This window comes from Acomys russatus, chromosome 19 (assembly GCF_903995435.1).
Source record: "Acomys russatus chromosome 19, mAcoRus1.1, whole genome shotgun sequence".
Lineage (NCBI taxonomy): Eukaryota > Metazoa > Chordata > Mammalia > Rodentia > Muridae > Acomys > Acomys russatus.
Window position 1 is genome coordinate 46,606,934 of NC_067155.1, and position 20,299 is coordinate 46,627,232.

Genomic DNA, 20,299 nt, shown 5'->3' on the forward strand with positions numbered 1-20,299 from the left:
GAACTCTGCACACATATGGTGCACAGACATACATGCAGGTAAAATATTCATACACATAATTTTATAAATATCTAAAAATACTAATTATAAGAGGCAGTGGGTTGGCATGGTGTGGCTCATCAGCAATTTCAGCACTGAAAGGGTAGAGATGGCAGGATCCCGAGTTCAAGCCTAGACTGGGCTGTGGAGTGAGTTCCTGTACAATTCGGGCTGCACAGCCAGACCCTGTCTCAAAGAACTGAAAATAAATAAGTGACAAGAAACCAGAGGCTAAGAGTTATGGTACATACACCCTACTGTCAAAGGCCAGTAAGAAAATTCCTTGTGCAGTTAATATCTCTGAAATTTCCGACATTGAGTGTCGCAAGTGAGAACGCTGCAGCCAGGATTATTTTTGTTTGCTGACAATCCCTGCCTCCCTCCCTTTCTTTGTCACTCTGATGCCAACCCACCAAGGTCCTTGAAGTTTAAAAACATTACCAAAATCGATCTAGGTTCTGCTGTCTTCACAGTGTTTCTCAGAATCGGTGAGAGTGCATACTTGTGGGTCTCAGCCAGCCCAGAAAGCTCTCACTGCCTGTTCTCTCCCGTGGAGGCATCTATTACTCCGGGCTAATCCTCCATCTTGTTTCACACGTGTATATTTTCTCTGATTATCACCATCACCTCTAGCCTTTTTTAAACATTCATTGTTATCATTTCATTATTTTCTGTGTGTATGGGTGTTTTGCTTGTATGTAGGCCTGTGTACTGGATGTGTACCTGGTACCCACAGAGGCCAGCAGAGGGTTTCAGATCCTATAGAGCTGGGGCTACAGATGGCTGTGAGCTACCATCGGAGGACCTGGGAACCGAACCCAGGTCCTCTGAAAGCCAGTGATCTTAACTGCTGAGCCATCTCTCCAGCAACTTTCTTCTAGCTTTTTCCCCCCTTGGTTTTTCGAGACAGGGTTTCTCTGTGTCGCCTTGGCTGTCCTGGACTCACTTTGTAGACCAGGCTGACCTCGAACTCACAGCGACCCTCCTGCCTCTGCTTCCTGACAGCTGGGATTAAAGACGTGTGTCGTTGTGCCCGGCTCCACTTCTAGTTTTAACTGTGCACCCTGAAAGAGCATCTCCAGTGTGCCTGTGTACCCCACTTGAACATTTCTATGCTTTCTGTTCTGTCCTTACCACATGTCAGTGTTGGGGTTTCCAAAGACTGGGTTTCTCCCTTGAGGTGCCTGACTTATTTAGGCAGGGGAGCCCCTCCAATTTACATAAGAGGTGCAGTAAAGATGAGTCAGACTTGTTCTGTCTGTCTGTTTTAGAGGCAATATGTGAGTTGAAAGCTACACGGCATGGTCATAACCTTAGTGGAAACACTGCTCTCTCTTTAGCAGAGTTTTTCATATCTTTCTGTCTTTATACAAAGAGTATGGTTAGAGATTTAAAACAAAACAAAATGCAACTAACAGTTGTGAAAGAAGACAGAATACGTCATGAATGGCTGAAAAGAATTTGCACACAACAGAGGGGCTGCCTGCTGCATGCAGAAAAGAAGGCCAAACTGCTTTCTAAAGCAGACAGGAGCTCAAGAAAGAGCTAACCCCAAGAGGCTTTCCAGAACAGTGTCAAGACTGGAGTCCTAAGAGATGCGAACTATTTGGGTTTTAAGGTTGGGCCAGGCCTTGCTACAGCAGCTTGCTGAGGTAGTCTTGGGATTTTCATACTAAAATTGTGGGAAAATGGGGTTTCTAGCACTTTTTTCATCGCTTTCAAAAACAATGGAGGGCTGAAGAGATGGCTCAGTGGTTAAGAGCATTTTTTGCTCTTGCAGAGGATCTAGGTTTGGTTCTCAGCACCCATGGTGGCTCACAACCACCCCTCACTGCAGTTCCCGAGGATCCAATACCTTCTGACTTAAGCAGGCACCAGGCATGCATGTGGCACACACATATACATACATGCAAGCAGGTAAAACACTCATACGTATAAAATTAAATCAATAACGCTAAAAACAAACAAATAGAAAACCACAGTGGAGCTGATGGGTGCCAGGGAGTGCCTGCACTCAGCACTTGGGAGGCAGGAGGATCAGAAGTTCAGTGTCATGCAAACTACACAGTGAGTTCCAGCCAGCCTGGGCTACAAGAGACCCTGGTTTCAAAAACAAACCTAAACAAAGCAAACAAAAAACAAAACAAAACAGCCGGGCGTGGCGCATGCCTTTAATCCCAGCACTCGGGAGGCAGCAGCAGGTGGATCTCTGTGAGTTCGAGGCCAATCTGGTCTACAAAGTGAGTCTCAAAAAAACCCAAAACACAAACAAACAAACAAACAAAAAACCCCAAAACAACTCCAAACCACAAAACTACAACTACCACCCCACAGTGGACCCACAGGTGGTGCATGCCCTGGGATGGCCCCAGCATTCCATGGTGCATGCCCTGGGATGGTCTCAGTATTCCGTAGGCTGGTGTGGTAGGGTTACATAAATCTGGAAGTTCTAGACTACATTTCCAGCCGCTTATCCCAAACCCATTTCTCCAGTGTCAACATTCACAAGGAGGAGGCAGGAGTAAGGCCAGCCTTGGCTATGTAGCAAGCTCAAAGCCAGCCAATGCAACCTAGTAAACAACAAACCTAGGAGGAGGACACTGGACCCCTGGGGGATTCTGCAGAGTGAGGGGTGACAGGAGCAGGGCTGGAAAGCTGGAGTGCATCAGGCAGCTGGCTTTCCAGAGGTGACACGCATGAATTCAAACTTCAGTCCAAGTGCCTCCCAGAGGAATTTCTGATACAAATCAAGGAAATCAGTCCTTCATCCAGATAGCACATGTGGTGCGGGGATGTGGGAACTGGGCTAAAGGTCACTATCTCCTTTAACTCATTTCATTCCAAGAGGAAAGCTCAAATCAAAAGCTGGTGTTCAGCCCCAGAGAAGCTCACTGTAAGATCTGAGTGAGCATTCCAGCTGAATAGAGGAGGAAAAAACACAGTTTGGGGAAAACATAACTATTTATTTCACTTCTTGTTTGTGTGTGTGTGTGTGTGTGTGCGTGCGTGCGTGTGTGTGTGTGTGCGTGCGCGCGCTTTACCTATATGGTCACATGAGTGTGTTCGTGTGTATATATACTTGCACATGCATGCAGAGGTCAGAGGTCAATGCTGAGTGCTCCCCTCTGGTGCTCTCCGCTTTACCTTCTGAGACAGTCTCACTGCACTCGTTGCTCACAGATTCTGCTAAACTAGCTGGCCAGGAGTCCTTGTTCTCTGAATGTGTAGCACTGCGATTACCAGTGCATGCCACGGTGCCCAGGTGTTGTTTTGTTTTTTCCAAAACAGGATTTCTCTGTGTAGCCTTGGCTGTCCTAGAACTCACTCTGTAGACCAGGCTGGCCTCGAACTCAGAGCTCTGCTTGCTTCTGCCTCCCAAGTGCTGGGATTACAGGTGTGCACCACCACTGCCCGGCACTCGGGAGGTAGAGGCAGGAGAATCTGTGAGTTCAAGGCCAGCCTGGTCTACAGAGAGAGAGAGTTCTACGACAGCCAGGGCTATATAGAAAAACCACATCCAAAAAACAAAACAAAACAATGAAGAACATCTGCTGTGAAGGTTGCTGATTCAGAGACAGTAGGCTTTTATACAGAGATACTTCAATAAGACGGTTATCCCAACAAGGGGCCATGGGTGACACCTGAACAAAAATGATCTAGAATAGAGCTTTACTCCTTTCCCAGATGAAACTGTCTCAGAATCTCACAAGGAAGACTACTTAATTTACAGTGCAAACATCTCGCGCCTCGAAACCTGTGATCTGGAATTGTCCCTTCTCAGCTGCAATCCTATGTGAGCGCTCCGCAGCAAACAGCCTAGCAACTCGTTTGAATTCCTTTGAAGAGACAAATTTAGAACCTTCCAAAATTATACACATAGCAACAAAAAGACGAGGCAAGTGTCTCCTAAGGAACCCACCCCTGAGTGTGTCTATACCGATCTGCTCTGAGCAGCTCTCTCTCTCCAAAGCAATGTCAGGTTCCTTCCTAATCAACTCTCACTGCACTTCATGCTAGCATCGAGGGAGCCAATAACCCAGGCTCCACTTGAGCAGAGAGCTTGGAAAACAGACCCTTCAGGGGACAGTACAGAGATGCATTTCTGGCCAGTGTTGCTGACATCTTGATGAACATAACGAAGAGATGGAAGATTCCAGACAAGACCCGGAAATTCAGGAACTGGGGAATGCATTGTTTGAAATGAAAACGTCACTGGGTAGCAAATTAGATTCATAAGAAAGGATCAGTGAATTAAAAAATACGTTCATTTAGTTTAAAACTAATAAAAAGCCACAGCAGGGCTAGGAGATGGTTTAGTGGATAAAGCACTGTTATACAAAAGTGAGACCCCAAGTCTGTGTCCCTGGAACCCACATAAATGCTGGCTGGGTGTGGTAGCTCCCCTGTAATCCCAGTGACTGGATGGTGGAAACAAGAGAGTCCCCAGAGCCACCTGGCTAGTCGTATCTGTAAGACCTGGGTCCAAAAGAGAGACCCTGTCTCAAAGAATACCATGGAGCGTGACTGAGGAAGACATGTGAAGTCAGCCTTTGGCCCGCACCCTCCCCCCACACTCGGATACACATACATAGGGCCATGGGGGGCTTATGCACCTCTCTCCATACCAAATAAGCAAATGTAATTAAAATTTCTCAAAGAAAGACATTTTAGCTTAAAACAAAAACTAAGAGAATTAGTAGCTAGCGAATCCTAATAAGGCAGGCATCTGGCTGCAGAGAAAAGATGCCAGAAAGAAATCTGTATCAAGAAAAACAGTACACATGTGGCCCACAATGCATAAAATATTTAGTAACTGCCTGCTTACAGAAAAAAGCTGCAGCTCTTGTTCTAAAGCAACCGTAACAGACAACCACAAAGCATCGCTAAAATGAAGAGATAATGCCACAGTGGATAAAACAAAATACTAAAAAAAATACTAGGCTGATCCAAAAGAAGCCAGGAAAACAAAGGAACAAAGATAGACAGTTCAAAAATAAGAACCAAACACTCTCTGGTGGACTTCAGCCAATCAGACGAGTAATTACAACACGTGTAAGGAATTAAAAACACTGCGTTAACCACAATACAGTCACTTACTCGCTTTACATACAAAGACACAAATTAGAGATTTGTTTTGGTTTTTTTGTTTTGTTTTGTTTTGTTTTTTCTTGGTTTTTCAGAGTTTCTCTGAGTAGCCTTGGCTGTCCTAGACTCCCTTTGTAGACCAGGCTGGCCTCACACTCACAGAGATCCACCTGCCTCTGCCTCCCTGAGCGCTGGGATTAAAGGCGTGTGCACCATGCCTGGCTACAAATTAGAAATGAAAGGATGAGGACAACAGACCATGCATGAGGCTCTGCTCGCCAGGCAAGACCAACTGCTGGGGAAGAAAACGTCCAGCGCTGAGGCTACCTCACAGTGACAGAGCCAGCTCCTCAAGCTTAACTGGCTGTTCTCTCGGCAGTGCAGGTTCAGAACGCCAGGAGCGAAACTGACACTAGGAGGAGAAAGACCACAAGCACAGCACTCTTCTCAAAATGTCTACACCAACTAAGAATTATGAGCTGAGCAGTATGGTGACATTACAGAACATCCCAGGGGTCGAACAGCTTTCCACGTGAGTCTGGGGCCACATGCTGGCCACAGAGCAACTTTCAACACATTTCGAGGATTGAAACCATGCTGTGTGTGTCCTCTGACCACAGAACAATCATATTAAAAACTAGCATCCAAAGAAATAAAATCCACAAATATTTCTAAAAGTAAATGCTGTTCTAAGAAATCTAGACTGTATCCCATACTAAGACTTAACTACTTAACAATATTTTAAAAGGTCTACTTTGTGTGTGTGTGTGTGTGAGAGAGAGAGAGAGAGAGAGAGAGAGAGAGAGAGAGAGAGAGAGAGAGAGAGAGAGAGCGCGCAGCAGGTCCTCTGCAAGAGCATCAAGCACTCTAACTACTGAGCCATCCCTCCAGCCCCTTACACTAGAATTTTCACATGGGATCTGCAGTGCCAGCTGATGCTCGGGTGAAGAGCCGGACAAACAAGAATGCTGCAGACAGACTGACAGACAGACACAGCAGAAGCAGCTTTGTCTGGGTGCAGGCATCTGAATATGCAACGGTTCCTTGTGGGCTCTAGCAAGTACTGGTTGTACTGGCTGCAGTGCCTTTCTTTTATTAAAGCGTGCGTTGTTGTGCATGCACACATATGTGTGCAGGCGTGCCTCGGTGTGCGTGAGGAGGTCAGAGAACGCCGTTTGGTAGTGGTCGGTTTCCTCCTTCCACTGTGGGTTCTAAGGATAGAACTCGGGTTGTCAGGCTCCTGCGCCAGGCGCTCTTAACCAACTGGGCCGTCCCTGTGGCCCCATGCAGCTTCTTACTGCAGGGCCCAGGCAGTTAGCCCAACCTCCCTCAGCCCGGCCAGGTTCTCCTTGTCTTCCCCTGTGGGCTCTGCACTCCGACCTCTGACCTCTGCTTTCCCACCGACTACCACTTCTTCTTTTCTCAGTAGGGTCTACTGAGCTTTCCCATAGGATTCACCATTCGTATTTGGATCTGCTCTGCTCCCTCTTCCTTCTTTTCCTCCTTGTTTTTGATTTTGAGGAGAATTTCACACCTGAGTCCTGCATTTATGTCATTTCTGCCCCCTCCTCCCCTGACTCCAGTTCCCCTCATGTCTCCCCCACGGACCTCACATTCATGACCTCTCCAAATATTCTTGTAATATAGCCTTTCTTTTTCTATTTTTTTTTTTTTTAATGTGGATGGATGTTTTGGCTGTATGCCTGGTACCCAGGAAGGCCAAAGAGAGCGTCAGACCCCCAGGAACGGGCGTTACAGGCGATATGGGAGCTGCCATGTGGGTGCCTGGGAAAGAGCAGCAAGTGCTCTTAACCACTGAGCCATCTCTCCAGCCCCACATAAACCTTTGCTTGAGACAGGATCTTGTTCTGTAATTGAGGCTGGCCTGGAACCCCAGGGTACACCAGTGTGGCCTGTGATGGTCTTTCTGCTCTGCCTCCCAAGTGCTGGAATTACAAGCCTGCACCACCATAACTGGCTTGGAACATCTTTTCAGCTCGGTTCAGTTTTATTTTAGTTTTTATTAGTACATGGGATCAGATCCAGGGCTCACACAGTCTAGCAAAGTGCTCTACTACTGAGCTATATCCAAGACCCCGACTCTTCAAGTTTCGCAACCAGGTCTTTAAACAGCACTGGGTTTGACCTGTGTGCCCCAACTCCTATCTGCTCCCAGCTCGCAGACCGCCCGTGTAGGCTGTCACGGCTGCATCCTTATTACCTAGTCAAGCTTTCTTCCACTCAGGGAGCAATTCCAGCTGGCTTCTCTCTCGCAAGCAGTAACTTTGGACAGTAAATGTGAGCGTGTATACAGAGTTTGAGGTTCTTTGGTGGCACCCAAGTAGCAGCTAGGAACAATGACCCTTTGGCTCAGCGAAGAGCACCCTCAAAAAAGCCCACAGGGTTACGTCATCAGCAGACAGCTTGTGGAGAAGCTTGGCGAGGACAGCAGGAAACAGGAGATTTTAATCAGTGTCCAGTGAAATTGACTGTATTTATATGCCTGTATTTCTGAGGCAGGGAGAAATCTATATTTGGTCCTAGTCACAAAGAAGTCGCTAAGTCTAAAAAGGTTAAGATGCTATGGAAGAGAGAGAAAACTGAAATGTGACCTGGAGAGCACTATTTATTAGAGTGTGCCATAATCTGGGGACAAGAGGCTGCTGAGAGAAGGCACGGTGCGTGTTAGCATCTCGTTGCCAACTCACTGTGTGAGTCATGGCAACTGCCACACACATGACTTTCATTTAGAATTGGGAAGCGCATTCCGAAGACATGCTGACTCAGACGTCATTACTTCTGGGCTCCGTACACTCTATGAAAACCAGCATTTTTAGGCCTCGAGATAGGGATTTCTGTATTCCCAGTAAAAAGGTGATTTTTTTTCACCTGCCCCTTTCCTCCCTGCCCCCCACCATTCAGAGACACATGATTCTGCCAGCCACGTGTCTGCTCTGGAGCCACACAACTCTGACATTTGGTGATCTCTCTGGGAGTATATGACGGTGATACAACTCGAGACTGCTGCATATCATCACAGACACAGGAAAGCGACAGAAAGGGAAACCTGTGAAGATGCGCAGGATTTGGTCTGAAACGCAGCTAACTGGTAGGACAGACCATGCAACTCAAATTCAACAGACAAGGATGGGGCCGGCAAGATGGCAGACACACTAGGCTCAGATGGCTAGCAGTGCAAACCTGCCTAGCTGAATTTGGTTCCTGGGACCCACATAAAAGTGGGGGGGAACCCCCTCCAGAGTTGCCCTCTGACCTCCACATGCATGTCACAGCACACACACTAAATGTGAAACAACCAGCAAAACTCCAGGCACATTAGTGTTGCATTATTACAAAGGCTCAGCATGCAATCCATCTTCTCTTTCTCACCGTCCCCACCCCTGGTCCTGAGGGTGTATCAAAACCCTTTCAAAAGCCACAGAGACATAAAACACACTCTCAAGTCACATGGGCTCAAACCACAGCATTCTTCGCAACTACCACTCAAGGGAGCCAAGAAGACTCTAGCCAAGATGACCTGCACATGTGAGACTGCAGCGCCTACTGTCCTGGGAACCAGAGATATCACTGACTTGTGGATGTTAGTGTATGGAAATCCCTTCCAGACTGTGCACAGGAGAGAGCTACGGGCTCCCAGCCTCTTACAAATAGGCTGTCAGGGATTACAAAGTGGGATGGAGACGATGTTGGCTTAATACTTAGCAAACTGCACCTCAAAATTTCAGGCACTGTAATAAAGCTTTTCAGAAACTTAAGGGGGCAGTTCATAAAATACATACAAACAGCTAATAAAGTGGAAATGTTCACTTACATTAGTCAGTGAGACCTATTAAAGTTAGCAAAAATCTATAAAAATTACGTCCATCATGTTGGCTTTAAAGTTCCTTTTGTATACCTGTGTGAGCAGCAATGTGCATCAACATATATCAAGCACCTTAAAAAAAAAATCCTAGGCCAGGCTTGGTGGCGCAGGTCTTTAAGCCCAGCTCTCAGGAGGCAGAGACAGGAGGATCTCTGTTAGTCCGAGACCAGCCTGGTCTACAGAACAAGTTCCAGGACATCCAGGGCTACATAGAGAAACCCTGTCTCAAACAAACAAACAAACAAACAAAACAAACAGACAATACAAACCTCAGACACTTTGGTCTAGTTTAATGTCACCTTTATCAGTCTAACCTCAAAGAAAACCCTACAGCCTAGACCCTGAATTCAGCACCCAGCATCTGTCCTGCGCAGTGAGTTTAAGGCCAGCCTGAGCTACACGAGGCTCTGTCCCCAACCTTGATGCCAAGAAAGTTTACATTTTATGTTTATCTTAACCAATACAAACTTTTAAACAGAAATGCAAAATGATGGTTTGAGACTAGATGGTTGAGAGGTATTTATTCAGATTAGTTCTTTAAGGTTTATCACAGTATTTTGTAAAGCTGCAACACTATTGTGTGTGTGTGGGTGTGTGTGTTTTGCCTGTGTGTGTGTAAGTGCACCGCATGCATACAGTGTTCTTGGAGGCCAAACAAAGAGCACTGGATCCCCTGGGGCTGTGGTTAGAGACACTTGAGAGCTGCTGAGTGGTGCTGGGAATTAAATCCAGCCTCTCTCCAAAAGCAGCCAGTTCCCTTAATGTTGAGTCGTCTCTCCATGCCACTGGATTCATCTTTATTATGTGCGTGTGCTTATACATGTTGGGGTTAGTGCACGTGCGCATGTTATGGGGGTGCACATCGAGACCAGCTCTCTGTGGGTTCTGGGGATTGAACCCACGACCTCCTGTCTGAGCAGCAAGCTATCTGACTGGGCCATCTCCCGAGTGTACCAATAATGACTTTCAACAGAGGGCCAGCATATCTAACCACCCTTCTCCTGTAGCTAAGAGCCCACCCACAGGGGGTCAAGATCACACCTCGTCTACACAAAGCCTTAGACACTCAGTGGTCCTTACACTTAAGGAAAGGAAAAAAGAAAGCAGAAGTAAGGTCACTACTAATTCTGTTGCTTGTGCGAATCCTTCAAACTGAACAGAGCACGCACAACAGCTCTTGAGAAGGGTTTTGCTGATACTGCAGACTTCTGATGAGAAAGCACTCAGCAAATTAGACAACAGTAATTTAAAATAACTTTCTGGTCATTAAAGGCAAGAAACAAAACAAGAAAAATCTACTCAAAACCGAGTTCCACGTCTAGTTTCCATAGTTCCTGTGGGAGTCTCACTTACCCTTCTGGTGTTTTCCAGGATCTTGGGGTCAGGCTTTCCGTAGTTAGGGGGATTGGCGTATGGGTCATAGCCAAGCTTGGCAAGCATGGGTGCAATCACCGCCATGTCTTGTAAGACATCTGGGGGTATCTTCCCAACCCACTTCGATAGCGCCCCCACATTGACGGGCTTGATGACTTGGTCTGTTGATCTTTCCACTCTGAAAACAATAACACGAACAATTACCTACTTAAAAATCTAAACAAAACAAAAACATGGTGAGGATTAGGAGTTCCGGGTTATCCCTGGCTACTAAAGCAAGTCAGAGGTCAGTCTGACTACACGAGACTCTCATCTCAAAACAAGAAAAAGAAAAAAAGAAAAGAGTTAAACAATTGTAAATTCTCTGATAGCTTTAAACTCTTTAATTGTCTGAGCTGGTGAGATGGCTCAGTGGGTAAAAGCACTTGAGGAGCAGCTTGCCAAGCCACAACAGAAGAAAACAACTGATTCGAGGCCAGCCTGGTCTACAGAGTGAGTCCAGCGCAGCCTAGGTTTCACAGAGAAACCCTGTCTTGAAAGAAGAAGGAGGAGGAGGAGGAAGAGGAGGAGGAGAAGACAACTGATTCTCAAAACTTGTCCTCTGACCCACAGTGGACACACATTCTCTCTCTCTCTCTCTCTGTCTTACAGTTCACAATTACCACACACACAAAAAGAAAAAAATTGTTTTTTAATTTAAAAATCTCCAGGCAGTGATGGCACACACCTTTAATCAAAGTACTCAGGAGGCAGAGGCAGGTGGATATCTGAGTTCAAAGCCAGCCCGGTCTACAGAGTGAGTTCCAGGACAGCCAGGGCTACACGGAGAAATCCTGTCTCGGAAAAAAACAACTACAACAAAATTAAAATCATAACCATCTGCTTTACATTATAAAACAGTTGCACAAGGTTGGATGGATATTGTCATAATTTATTAGAACAGGCGGTATGGGAGCCAGATGTGGCGGCACAAACCTTTAATCCCAGCTCTCGGGAAACAGAAGCAGGTGGATTTCTTTGAATTCAAAGTGAACTCAAGATATAGTTCAAAGCCCAGGCAGGGCTGCCTGGTCTCGAGAATAAAGAGCAAGCAGTATGGGCAGTGAGATGGCTTACCTTTGCGCTGGTACCAAGCCGATCACCCTGACTTCCACCCCCAGGATAACATGGTGAAAGGGGAGAACCGACTCCCGATGGCTGTCCTCTGACATGTGCTCACCCCGTAAACACACACACACACACACACACACACACACACACACACACACACACACACACACACACACACACACTAAAACTTTAAAAGAACGGACAGCAAAAGAAAACCTGTCTCCTTCAGTCTTAGAAAGTAGCCGACACGTGGTCTTGAGGTGGACCAAAGCTTTCAGTTACCGTTCTACCAGCCCCTTCTCCCTGGAACCTTAAAACACGGCGCTTGACACACTGATGTGCTTCAGACCCCACAGCCCATCGTGGTAAGGCAAGGTATCTGGGAATCAGCCAGCAGCCCCATCAGTCATGACAGTCCAGCCTCTGTGCCCTTCTCAGCACCCACTATGACAGCTGCTCAAGAAATGGGGTCGATGTTGAGGTTCCCAATGACTGTGTTGAGCAGCTAAACACCACAGCCAGGCTGCCTGTCAAGCCGCAGCTGAATTACAATATGTGGTAACTACTGCCCGAACTCAAATCCTCCGAATCAAAGCACAAGTGTTGAAGTGGACGATGGTTTTCACTTGTGTGTATAGGACCCGTGAGAGCTGAGCCAGTAAGGGCACTTGTCACCAAGTATGATGACTTCAGTTCCATCCCCAGAACCTACACCATAGAAGAAAACCAACTTCCACAGTTGTCCTCTGACTTCCACACAAAAGCATAGTGTCATGTGTACACACACACACACACACACACACACACACACACACAATAAATAAGTGTAACTTTATGAATTTTAACAAGCATTTTTTAATGTATACACAACATATATCTAGGTGTTGTGGGACTGGAGACACGCTCAGTAGTTAAGAGCACTGGCTGCTCTTAAAGGGCACCAGAGTTCAGGTCCCAGCACCCGCACCAGGTGACTCACAACTGCATGTCACTCCAGCTCCAGATGATCCGACACCCTCCTCTGCCCTGGTTGGGCACCCACAGAGAACATGGGTGTACACACAGACATACACACATGCATAGATAAAACACTTTTGAAACTGTGTTATATTGGAGGCTGGGGTAATGCTCTGTAGTTAACAGCACTTGCTCTTGCAGAGGCCTCGAATTCAGTTCCCAGTACCGCAGCGGCAGCTCACAACCAGCTGTAGCTCCAGTTCCGGCTGATGTCTTCTTCTGACCTGCACCAGCACCAGGCCCGCACATGATGCACATACATGCACGTAGGCAAAACCCATACAACATAGAACGAAATATATAAATCCAAAAATTAAGAAGTGCTATGCACAGATGACATACATAATTGCTTACACATCTGGGCACGTGCACACAAAGAATCATGCACAAATGCTAACAAACGGAGCCGTGGGATCTGAAGTTTCATTGCTAATATATGAAAACAATATCAAAATTAGCCTGAAAAAAAAATGATACAAGGCACAGCAAGCTGATAAATCTAGGCACTGAAGATCAATCGCTGTAAACACCATGGGAGAGAGAGGACCACACGCCGATGAACAGCACTGCCAAATCAGGCTGTGGGCCTGCCCAAGCCTCTAGACTGAGCTGCCAACTGGTATATAGTATAGAACTGAGAAGAACGCGTGGGAGAAACAGCATGCTACAAATAACATTACAGACTATTAATCCTGGATACTCCACAAATAAAGTATGTGGTTAAAAAAAAAAAAAAGTGGCTGGAGAGATGGCGCCAAAGCTAACAGTGCTTGCCTTGCAGGAGATCCACGCTCCGCTTCCAGCCCTATCAGGCGGCTCTAGAGCAGTGGCTCTCAACCTTCCTAACGCTACAATCCATTAATACAGTTCCTCATGCTGTGCTGACCCCCAACCATAAAATTATTTTCATAATTGTAATCTTGGTATGCCATGAACCATACTCTAAACATCTAATATGTTGATGTCTTAGGCCACCCCTGTGGAAGGGTCAGTCAACCACAAAGGGGCCATAACCCACAGATTGAAAACCACCTCAGGAGCTAACAACCTTTCCTGGTCTCCACAGGCCTACACAGACAGACACATTCAAATACATAAAAATTAAAACACCTGGGCTGGAGAGATGGCTCAGAGGTTAAGAGCACTGTCTGTTCAATCCCCAGCAACCACATGGTGGCTCACAACCATCTATAATGAGATCTGGTGCCCTCTTCTGGTGTGCAGGTGTACATTTGGGCAGAATACTATATACATAATAAATAAACCTTTTTTTAAAATTAAAACATCCAGCACTCAGGAAGCAGAGGCAGATGGATCCTCATGAGTTTGAGACTGGCTAGGTCTAGTTCCAGGTCAGCAAAGGCTACACAGTGTGACCCTCTCAAAAATGCAATATAATCTTAAATATGTGTGGGGAAAGAGGGGCTGGAGAGATAGCTCAGCAGTTAAGAGTGCTTCTTGCTCCTGCAGAGTGCCCAGTCCCCAGCACCCACAGGAGGCAGCTCATCAGTCTGTATGCCCAGCTCCAGGGGAATCAATGGCCTCCTCTGGCCTCCAAGGAGCAGAGCGCCAGCACACATGTGAAATGCTCACTCACCAAGACACAGACACACAGACATTATGGAGCCATAAAGTAAAAACATGTATATCTTTAAAATGTGTGGCAAAGAAAACACTAGGGCACTTGTAGATTAAACAGTAACTTCAGACATGTCGAGTGATTCCTGTGTTGTTTCTGAGACAGGGCATCAGAAGCAGGCCAGCCAGGCCACAGCTCCTGTTCTCATTGCTGCCTTTCCGTTCTTGTCTTCACTAAGCCTCTAGCACATGGATTTTATCTTGCTTTGGTCTTTGTTTTGTCCACTTGTCCACTCAAATGTCACCAGGCTTTTCCGGACAATTCCTTCAGCCCAGTTTGTCACAAACGTCCACCCCTCTGCTTTATTGTTATACAGGGTATATCACCATCTCCCAAAACACACATTTAACTTATATAATAGGGTGGCTTCTCAATGCTAATGAGATACCGGGGTGGGGGTGGGGTTTGCTGTGTCTGTCTCATTAGCTACTGTCATACCTCCTGGAGAACACTACCTAGCATGCCGTAGGGTGTGCAATAAAACCACAGAAAATAAAAAATAACTGTTAAATTTGAGATCTGTTGTAAAAGTAATTTTATTCTGGCTCCATTGTTGTCTCAGAGGCTTACTGCCTCCTCCTGCTAACCTAGGCCTAGTCCTGGAAGCTTCTAGCCTCCATACAACCTAACCTAGGCCGAGGATGTTTTCAGCCTCTGAGACTTACTGCTTAATGAGCTCACCCTTACTTGTTCTTTCTGAGCTCTGGGCTGGCTGGTTCAACTCAGCTGCTCTGGCTCAAACTCTTCTCCCAGCTGATTTATTTAATCTGGCTTCTCTCTCAGCTCAGAATTGTTCTGCTTGGCCTCAAACTATCTCAGCAATCTGCTCTAACCTTCTGGCTTCTCATTTTCTGGCTCATTCCATCTTCACCTGAATTCTCTCTCTCTCTCTCCAACTCATCTCTCTATTACTGTCCTGGTAAAACTTCTGCCTGTAAATCTGCCTCTTTTTTCTTTCTTTCTTTCTTTTCTTTTTTTTTTTTTTTTTTTGAGACAGGATTTCTCTGTGTAGCCTTGGCTGTCCTAGACTCACTTTGTAGACCAGGCGTAAAACTGCCTCTTAAGTGGCTTCCCTTTCCTCTAGAGTTCGGTTTATCCTGTCAAACCTTCTCTGATTTGTCACCTTTTCTGCCACTCAATCAAACATCATTTCCAAATGGGGGTGGATCCTCCCCCATCAATCAGGACAAAGAGGACACCTGTTCAGGAGAGACATCCTCTCAGGTGAGTCTAATTTGTGGCAAGCTGCTATTAAACCCACACACAACACATCCCTGGGATTGGAGTTACAGACTGTTGTGAATGGCTGGATGCGGGTGCTGGGAGTGAAACTTGGGTCCTCTGCAAAAGCAGTGCTCGCCCTTAACCTCTGACCTGTTTTATCCACCCCTTCCCTGGTTTTGTTTGCTTTTGAGATAGGATCTCAAGTATCCCAGAGAGCTGGGTAGTTTTATGTCAATTTGACATAAAGTCATTTGAGAGGAGGGAACTTCAATTAACAAAATTAAGATGTGCTGAAATGCCCCTGTTAAAATGCTGTGGGGCATTTTCTCCATTAGGGATTGATGAGGGAGGGCCCAGCCCATTGTGGTCCTGAGTTCTATAAGAAAGCAGGTTGAGCAAGGCATGGGAAGCAAGGCAGTATGTAGCACCCCTCCGTGGCCTCTGCATCAGCTCTGCTGTTAGGAGACAGTTTCCTGGGTCCAGCCACCACAGGAATAAATTCCATCTTGCTAGCAGGGTCAAAACCGAATTCATGTTCCCAGGCCCTGGAACCCAACTCCTATCCCGCCTTCCATGTTTCATGTTTGCCCGTTAACCAGTAAAGGATGTACAGAGGGAAGTTATCCTGTAGTCTAAGCTAAGGCACACAAGGCATAAATGTGCTGCCAGTCTTGACTTAATTCACTACATGCAGCTTGCCCACCCCTTTGTTCCCTTATCATCCGAAATTCCAGTCAGAGTCCAGAAGGGGACATGAGTGCAAAGAGCTGAGTCGAGGGTCCTGACACCAGGTGACCTGGAAAGACCCAGCCACCCAAGGTTACTTCTTTGCTCAACCCCTTGTGACAATGCAACAACCCATCCTGTTCCCCATCACGTTGTGTTCCTATCCTTGAAAAATGTACAGGGAATCGGACAGGCATGGCGCGTGCATGCCTTTAATTTCAGCACTCGGGAGGCAGAGGCAGGTGGATCTTTGGGAGTTTGAGGCCAGCCTGGTCTACAAAGCGAGTCCAGGTCATCCAAGGCTACACAGACAAACCCTGTCTCGAAAAAAAAAAAAAAAAAAAAAGTTGTACAGGGCTGGAGAGATGCCTCAGCAATTAAGAGCACTATTGGCTCTTCCAAAGGACCCCAGTTCAATTCCTAGCAACCACATGGTGGCTTATGACTATCTGTAATGATATCCAGTGCCTTCCTGTGGTGGGCTGGTACACATGTGGGCAAAATACTATATAAATAATAAATAAATCTTAAAAAAATGTTGTACAATCTCCATTCGGGGATGTGGCTCAGACCCCAAACTGACCACCTCCCTGTACTCAAAGAAAACAAAGCTTGCTTTTTAAGCTTCTGTCTCTGAAGTGAGTTTTCCTGGCCTCCACTCCAAACCCAACACTGACCGCCCCCAAATTCCTGCCCTGTCTGAGTTTCTGTCCTGACTTCCTCCAATGAGGAACAGAGATCTGGAAGTTTAAGCAGGATATTGCTTTTGGTCACAATGTTTCATCACAGCAATAGGACCCTACCTAAGACAATCTCTAACTCTCCCTGGGGCAGTCAGTCCCCGGCCTTTACCTCCTGATCCACCTCCGAAGTGCGAGGATTACAGGTGTCGGCCACAGGGCCTCTCTCTCAGGACCTAAAAGGCTTTCTGTAATATTAGACTATCTGTTCTCTAGTGGCTGAAAATAATTCAGTTGTGATCACCTCATATATGTCATCTCTTCACCACCTTTAAGTCCCTTGATGCTAATCAGTTTAAGCTCAATATCCATCTTGCAGTGTCAATGATTAATTGTCTATAGAACGAAATTAGTGAACAATGCATTTTGATGACTGCTTTGAATATTTTATATATGATTATTTCTCATCTATTGAATGAAAAAAAACTGGACAACTGGCTTTTTTTTTCTCTCTCAGAAACAATGAGCATTTCTCGGTAACATAAGAATAAGGAGAAAAAGGGGTCTCCTTTGGTTACCCCTTCAGCTCCCCCACATGCTGGTTATGGCTCAGCCTTTACTCTTCTGTGTGGGGATAAAGCAGCTCTGGTGTAGTTCACCCCTGGTTGTCTCATTTTCTCTGTGGAACAACGTCTCGCTGTGTGGCCAGCCAGCCCTGCATTCTTTGCAAACAACAGATATGCTTTCTTTTCTTTCTTTCTTTCTTTTTTTTAATGGCCTAATGTGGTTGTAAAAACACTGCATCCTGGTTCTCAAATGTTCCCTCACTAACGCACTCAGCTTTGGCCCTCCAGCAGGAAGTAACAAAAAAGTTTGGTCAAATCCTGTTTACAATTATGCTGAGCCTGTTCTGGACTTCAAGGCTAACACAAGGGGCCAAGTGCTTAAACACTAGCTAACATTCAATGTTAACTGTCCTTTTCTCTCCACGCCCCCCACCCGCCCTCGACACCACCACCCCCCTTGCTGTAATAAAACACCATGACCAAAAGTAACTTGGGAAGGAAAGAAAGTATTTGGATTACACTTCCCAATCACAGTCCATCCTCAGGGAAGTCAGGGTAGGAATAAAATTAGGGCAGGACCCTAGAGGAGGTATGGCCTGCAGCAGAGACCATAGAAGGCCGCTGTTTGCTGGGATGCTCTCTCCACGGCTTGCTCTCTTACACAACTGAGGACCGTTTGCACAGTTTAAGACTTGATTCTATTTTACATGCATGAGTGTTTCTGCCTGCATGTATGACTACATGTAGGCATGCAGTGCCTGCTGCATCCAGAACAGAGTGTCAGATTCTCTGTAACCAGTTACAAGTCATTATCAGAGGCTTGGAGTGCTGAGACGCGAACCCAAGTCCTCCGCAAGACAGCAAGTGCTCTTAACCGCCGAGCCTTCTCTCCAGCCCCATAGATGTTCAGAGCTTGTGATTTATTTCTAGATTTCTGAAAACCTTGATTGCTACAGGTTCGATTTTTTTTTTTTTTTTTTTTTTTTGTTTGTTTGTTTTGTTTTTCGAGACAGGGTTTCTCTGTGTAGCCTTGGCCATCTTGGACTCACTTTGTAGACCAGGCTGGCCTCGAACTCACAGCGATCCGCCTGCCTCTGCCTCCCGGGTGCTGGGATTAAAGGCGTGCGCCACCACGCCCAGCGGTTCGGTTATTTTTAATGTGGGTTGTGTATGTGCATGTTGCTCTATGGAAGAAGAGACTTCCACGGCTCTTACCTGCACCATGCTTTTTTCTGATGGCACCCTAAAGCAGCAAAATATTTTATTTTTAATTATTATTTGCTTATTTAGAGTGAGTGTGTGTGTTGCACACATGGAGATCAGAGGACAACTTTTAAGGAGTCATTTTCTTCTACTATATGGGTCCCGGGATCAACTCAAACTCAAGTCACTAGTGTTGAAGGCAAGCCTGACTTTTAGCCACTTTCCCAGGAAAACAGGTCCAAAATAAGTTTCATTATATTCATTTTTTAGAGGTGGCCGTGCAACAATAAGTACAGAGGTTAAGAGGACTTGTAAGAATTGGTTCTCTCCTTCCTCCTTATGGGTACCAGAATCAAACATGGGTCATCAGGTTTGGAGGAAAGCACCCTTATCTGTTGAGCTAACTCACTGGTCCCCAGAAAACATTTTAAGATTGATTAATTTTATGTCATATATATGAATGTTTTGCCTACATGCATGTACGTACACCACGTGTATGCCTGACATGCACAGAAGACAGAAGAGGCTTTGGGACCCCCCTGGAACTGGAATTGCATACTGTTGTAAGCCATCCTGAGAGTGCTGGAAATTGAACCTGGGTCCTCTGCAAGAGCAGCAAGTGCTCTCAGCTGATGAGCCACCTCTCCAGCCTCATTTCCTTTTATTTTGAAGATATGTCATTGCATGTGTGTATCTGGGTGTATGTGTATGCACTACATGTGTGCATGGAGGCAGAAGAGAGCATCGGAACCCTGGAAACTGGAGCTCCACATAGTTGTGTGTCACTCAGTGTGGGTGCTGGGAACTGAACTTGCGATCTCTGCAAGAGCAGCCAGGGATCTTTATTTTATTTTATTTTATTTTTTTTGAGACAGGGTTTCTCTATGTAGCCTTGGCTGTCCTGGACTCACTTTGTAGACTAGGCTGGCCTCGAACTCACAGCGATCCACCTGCCTCTGCCTCCCGAGTGCTGGGATTAAAGGCGTGCGCCACCACGCCTGGCTAGCCAGGGCTCTTTAACCACCAAGCCGTCATTTCAGACCCTGGCAAAACATGTGAGACCGTCGGAGGATGCCCCTTCCCTCCATTCCTACTCAGTCAGTGTATCAAGCACTTAATGCAAATTTACAATGTTGTGAAGCTAAGAGAAAACTGCGACAGGCAAAGTGACAAATGATACTGGATTCCAAATGGAACTGCAGTGACTGTGACACTGGCATAACATCCAGAAGCTGTGACTAAGTATCCAAGATGGCTGAGGTGCAATTGTCTAGAGAAAAATAGCCCAAGGTTTTCTTCGGCTCTACATACTAGGACTACATACCGAAAAATAACATAATTGTGTTATAGAGACAGAGCAGGAAATTGAGCACTCAGAATAGGAACCTTACCACTACAAATCCCAGAATGCATTAACACATGCTAGGAAGAAGAGGAGATGGGATGGTGACATTTGCTGAAATCCCGAAAGTCTGTAAACAGAAGTAGGAGGCTCAGGAATTCAAGGCCGTCCTTGACTACCACGATGGCTTATTCTTGGTTGTCACCTTGACTGCATCTGAAATGAACCACAATCCAGAAATGGAGGGCACACCTGTGAGAGATCTTTTGCTTGCTTTGAAGTGGGTGAATCCACCTCTAGTCTGGACCTTTGAGGGAGGCATGAAGACACACGCCTTGGATCAGGATCTTGGGGTGGGAAGACATGTCTTTAATCTGGACCACACCTTCTGCTGGAAGTCTGTGTAAGGGT

At 46.1% G+C, this 20,299-nt stretch overlaps 1 protein-coding gene across 2 annotated transcripts in view; it reads right to left on the reverse strand.

The window, feature by feature from the left end:
• Tpst1 (tyrosylprotein sulfotransferase 1) overlaps positions 1 to 20,299 on the reverse strand; it is a 64,373-nt gene that overhangs the window by 11,051 nt on the left and 33,023 nt on the right. For both annotated transcript variants that reach the window (XM_051161374.1, XM_051161372.1), the window contains exon 3: positions 10,361 to 10,559. In XM_051161374.1, the coding sequence (XP_051017331.1) occupies positions 10,361 to 10,559 (199 nt within the window). The remainder of the gene's footprint in view (positions 1 to 10,360; positions 10,560 to 20,299) is intronic.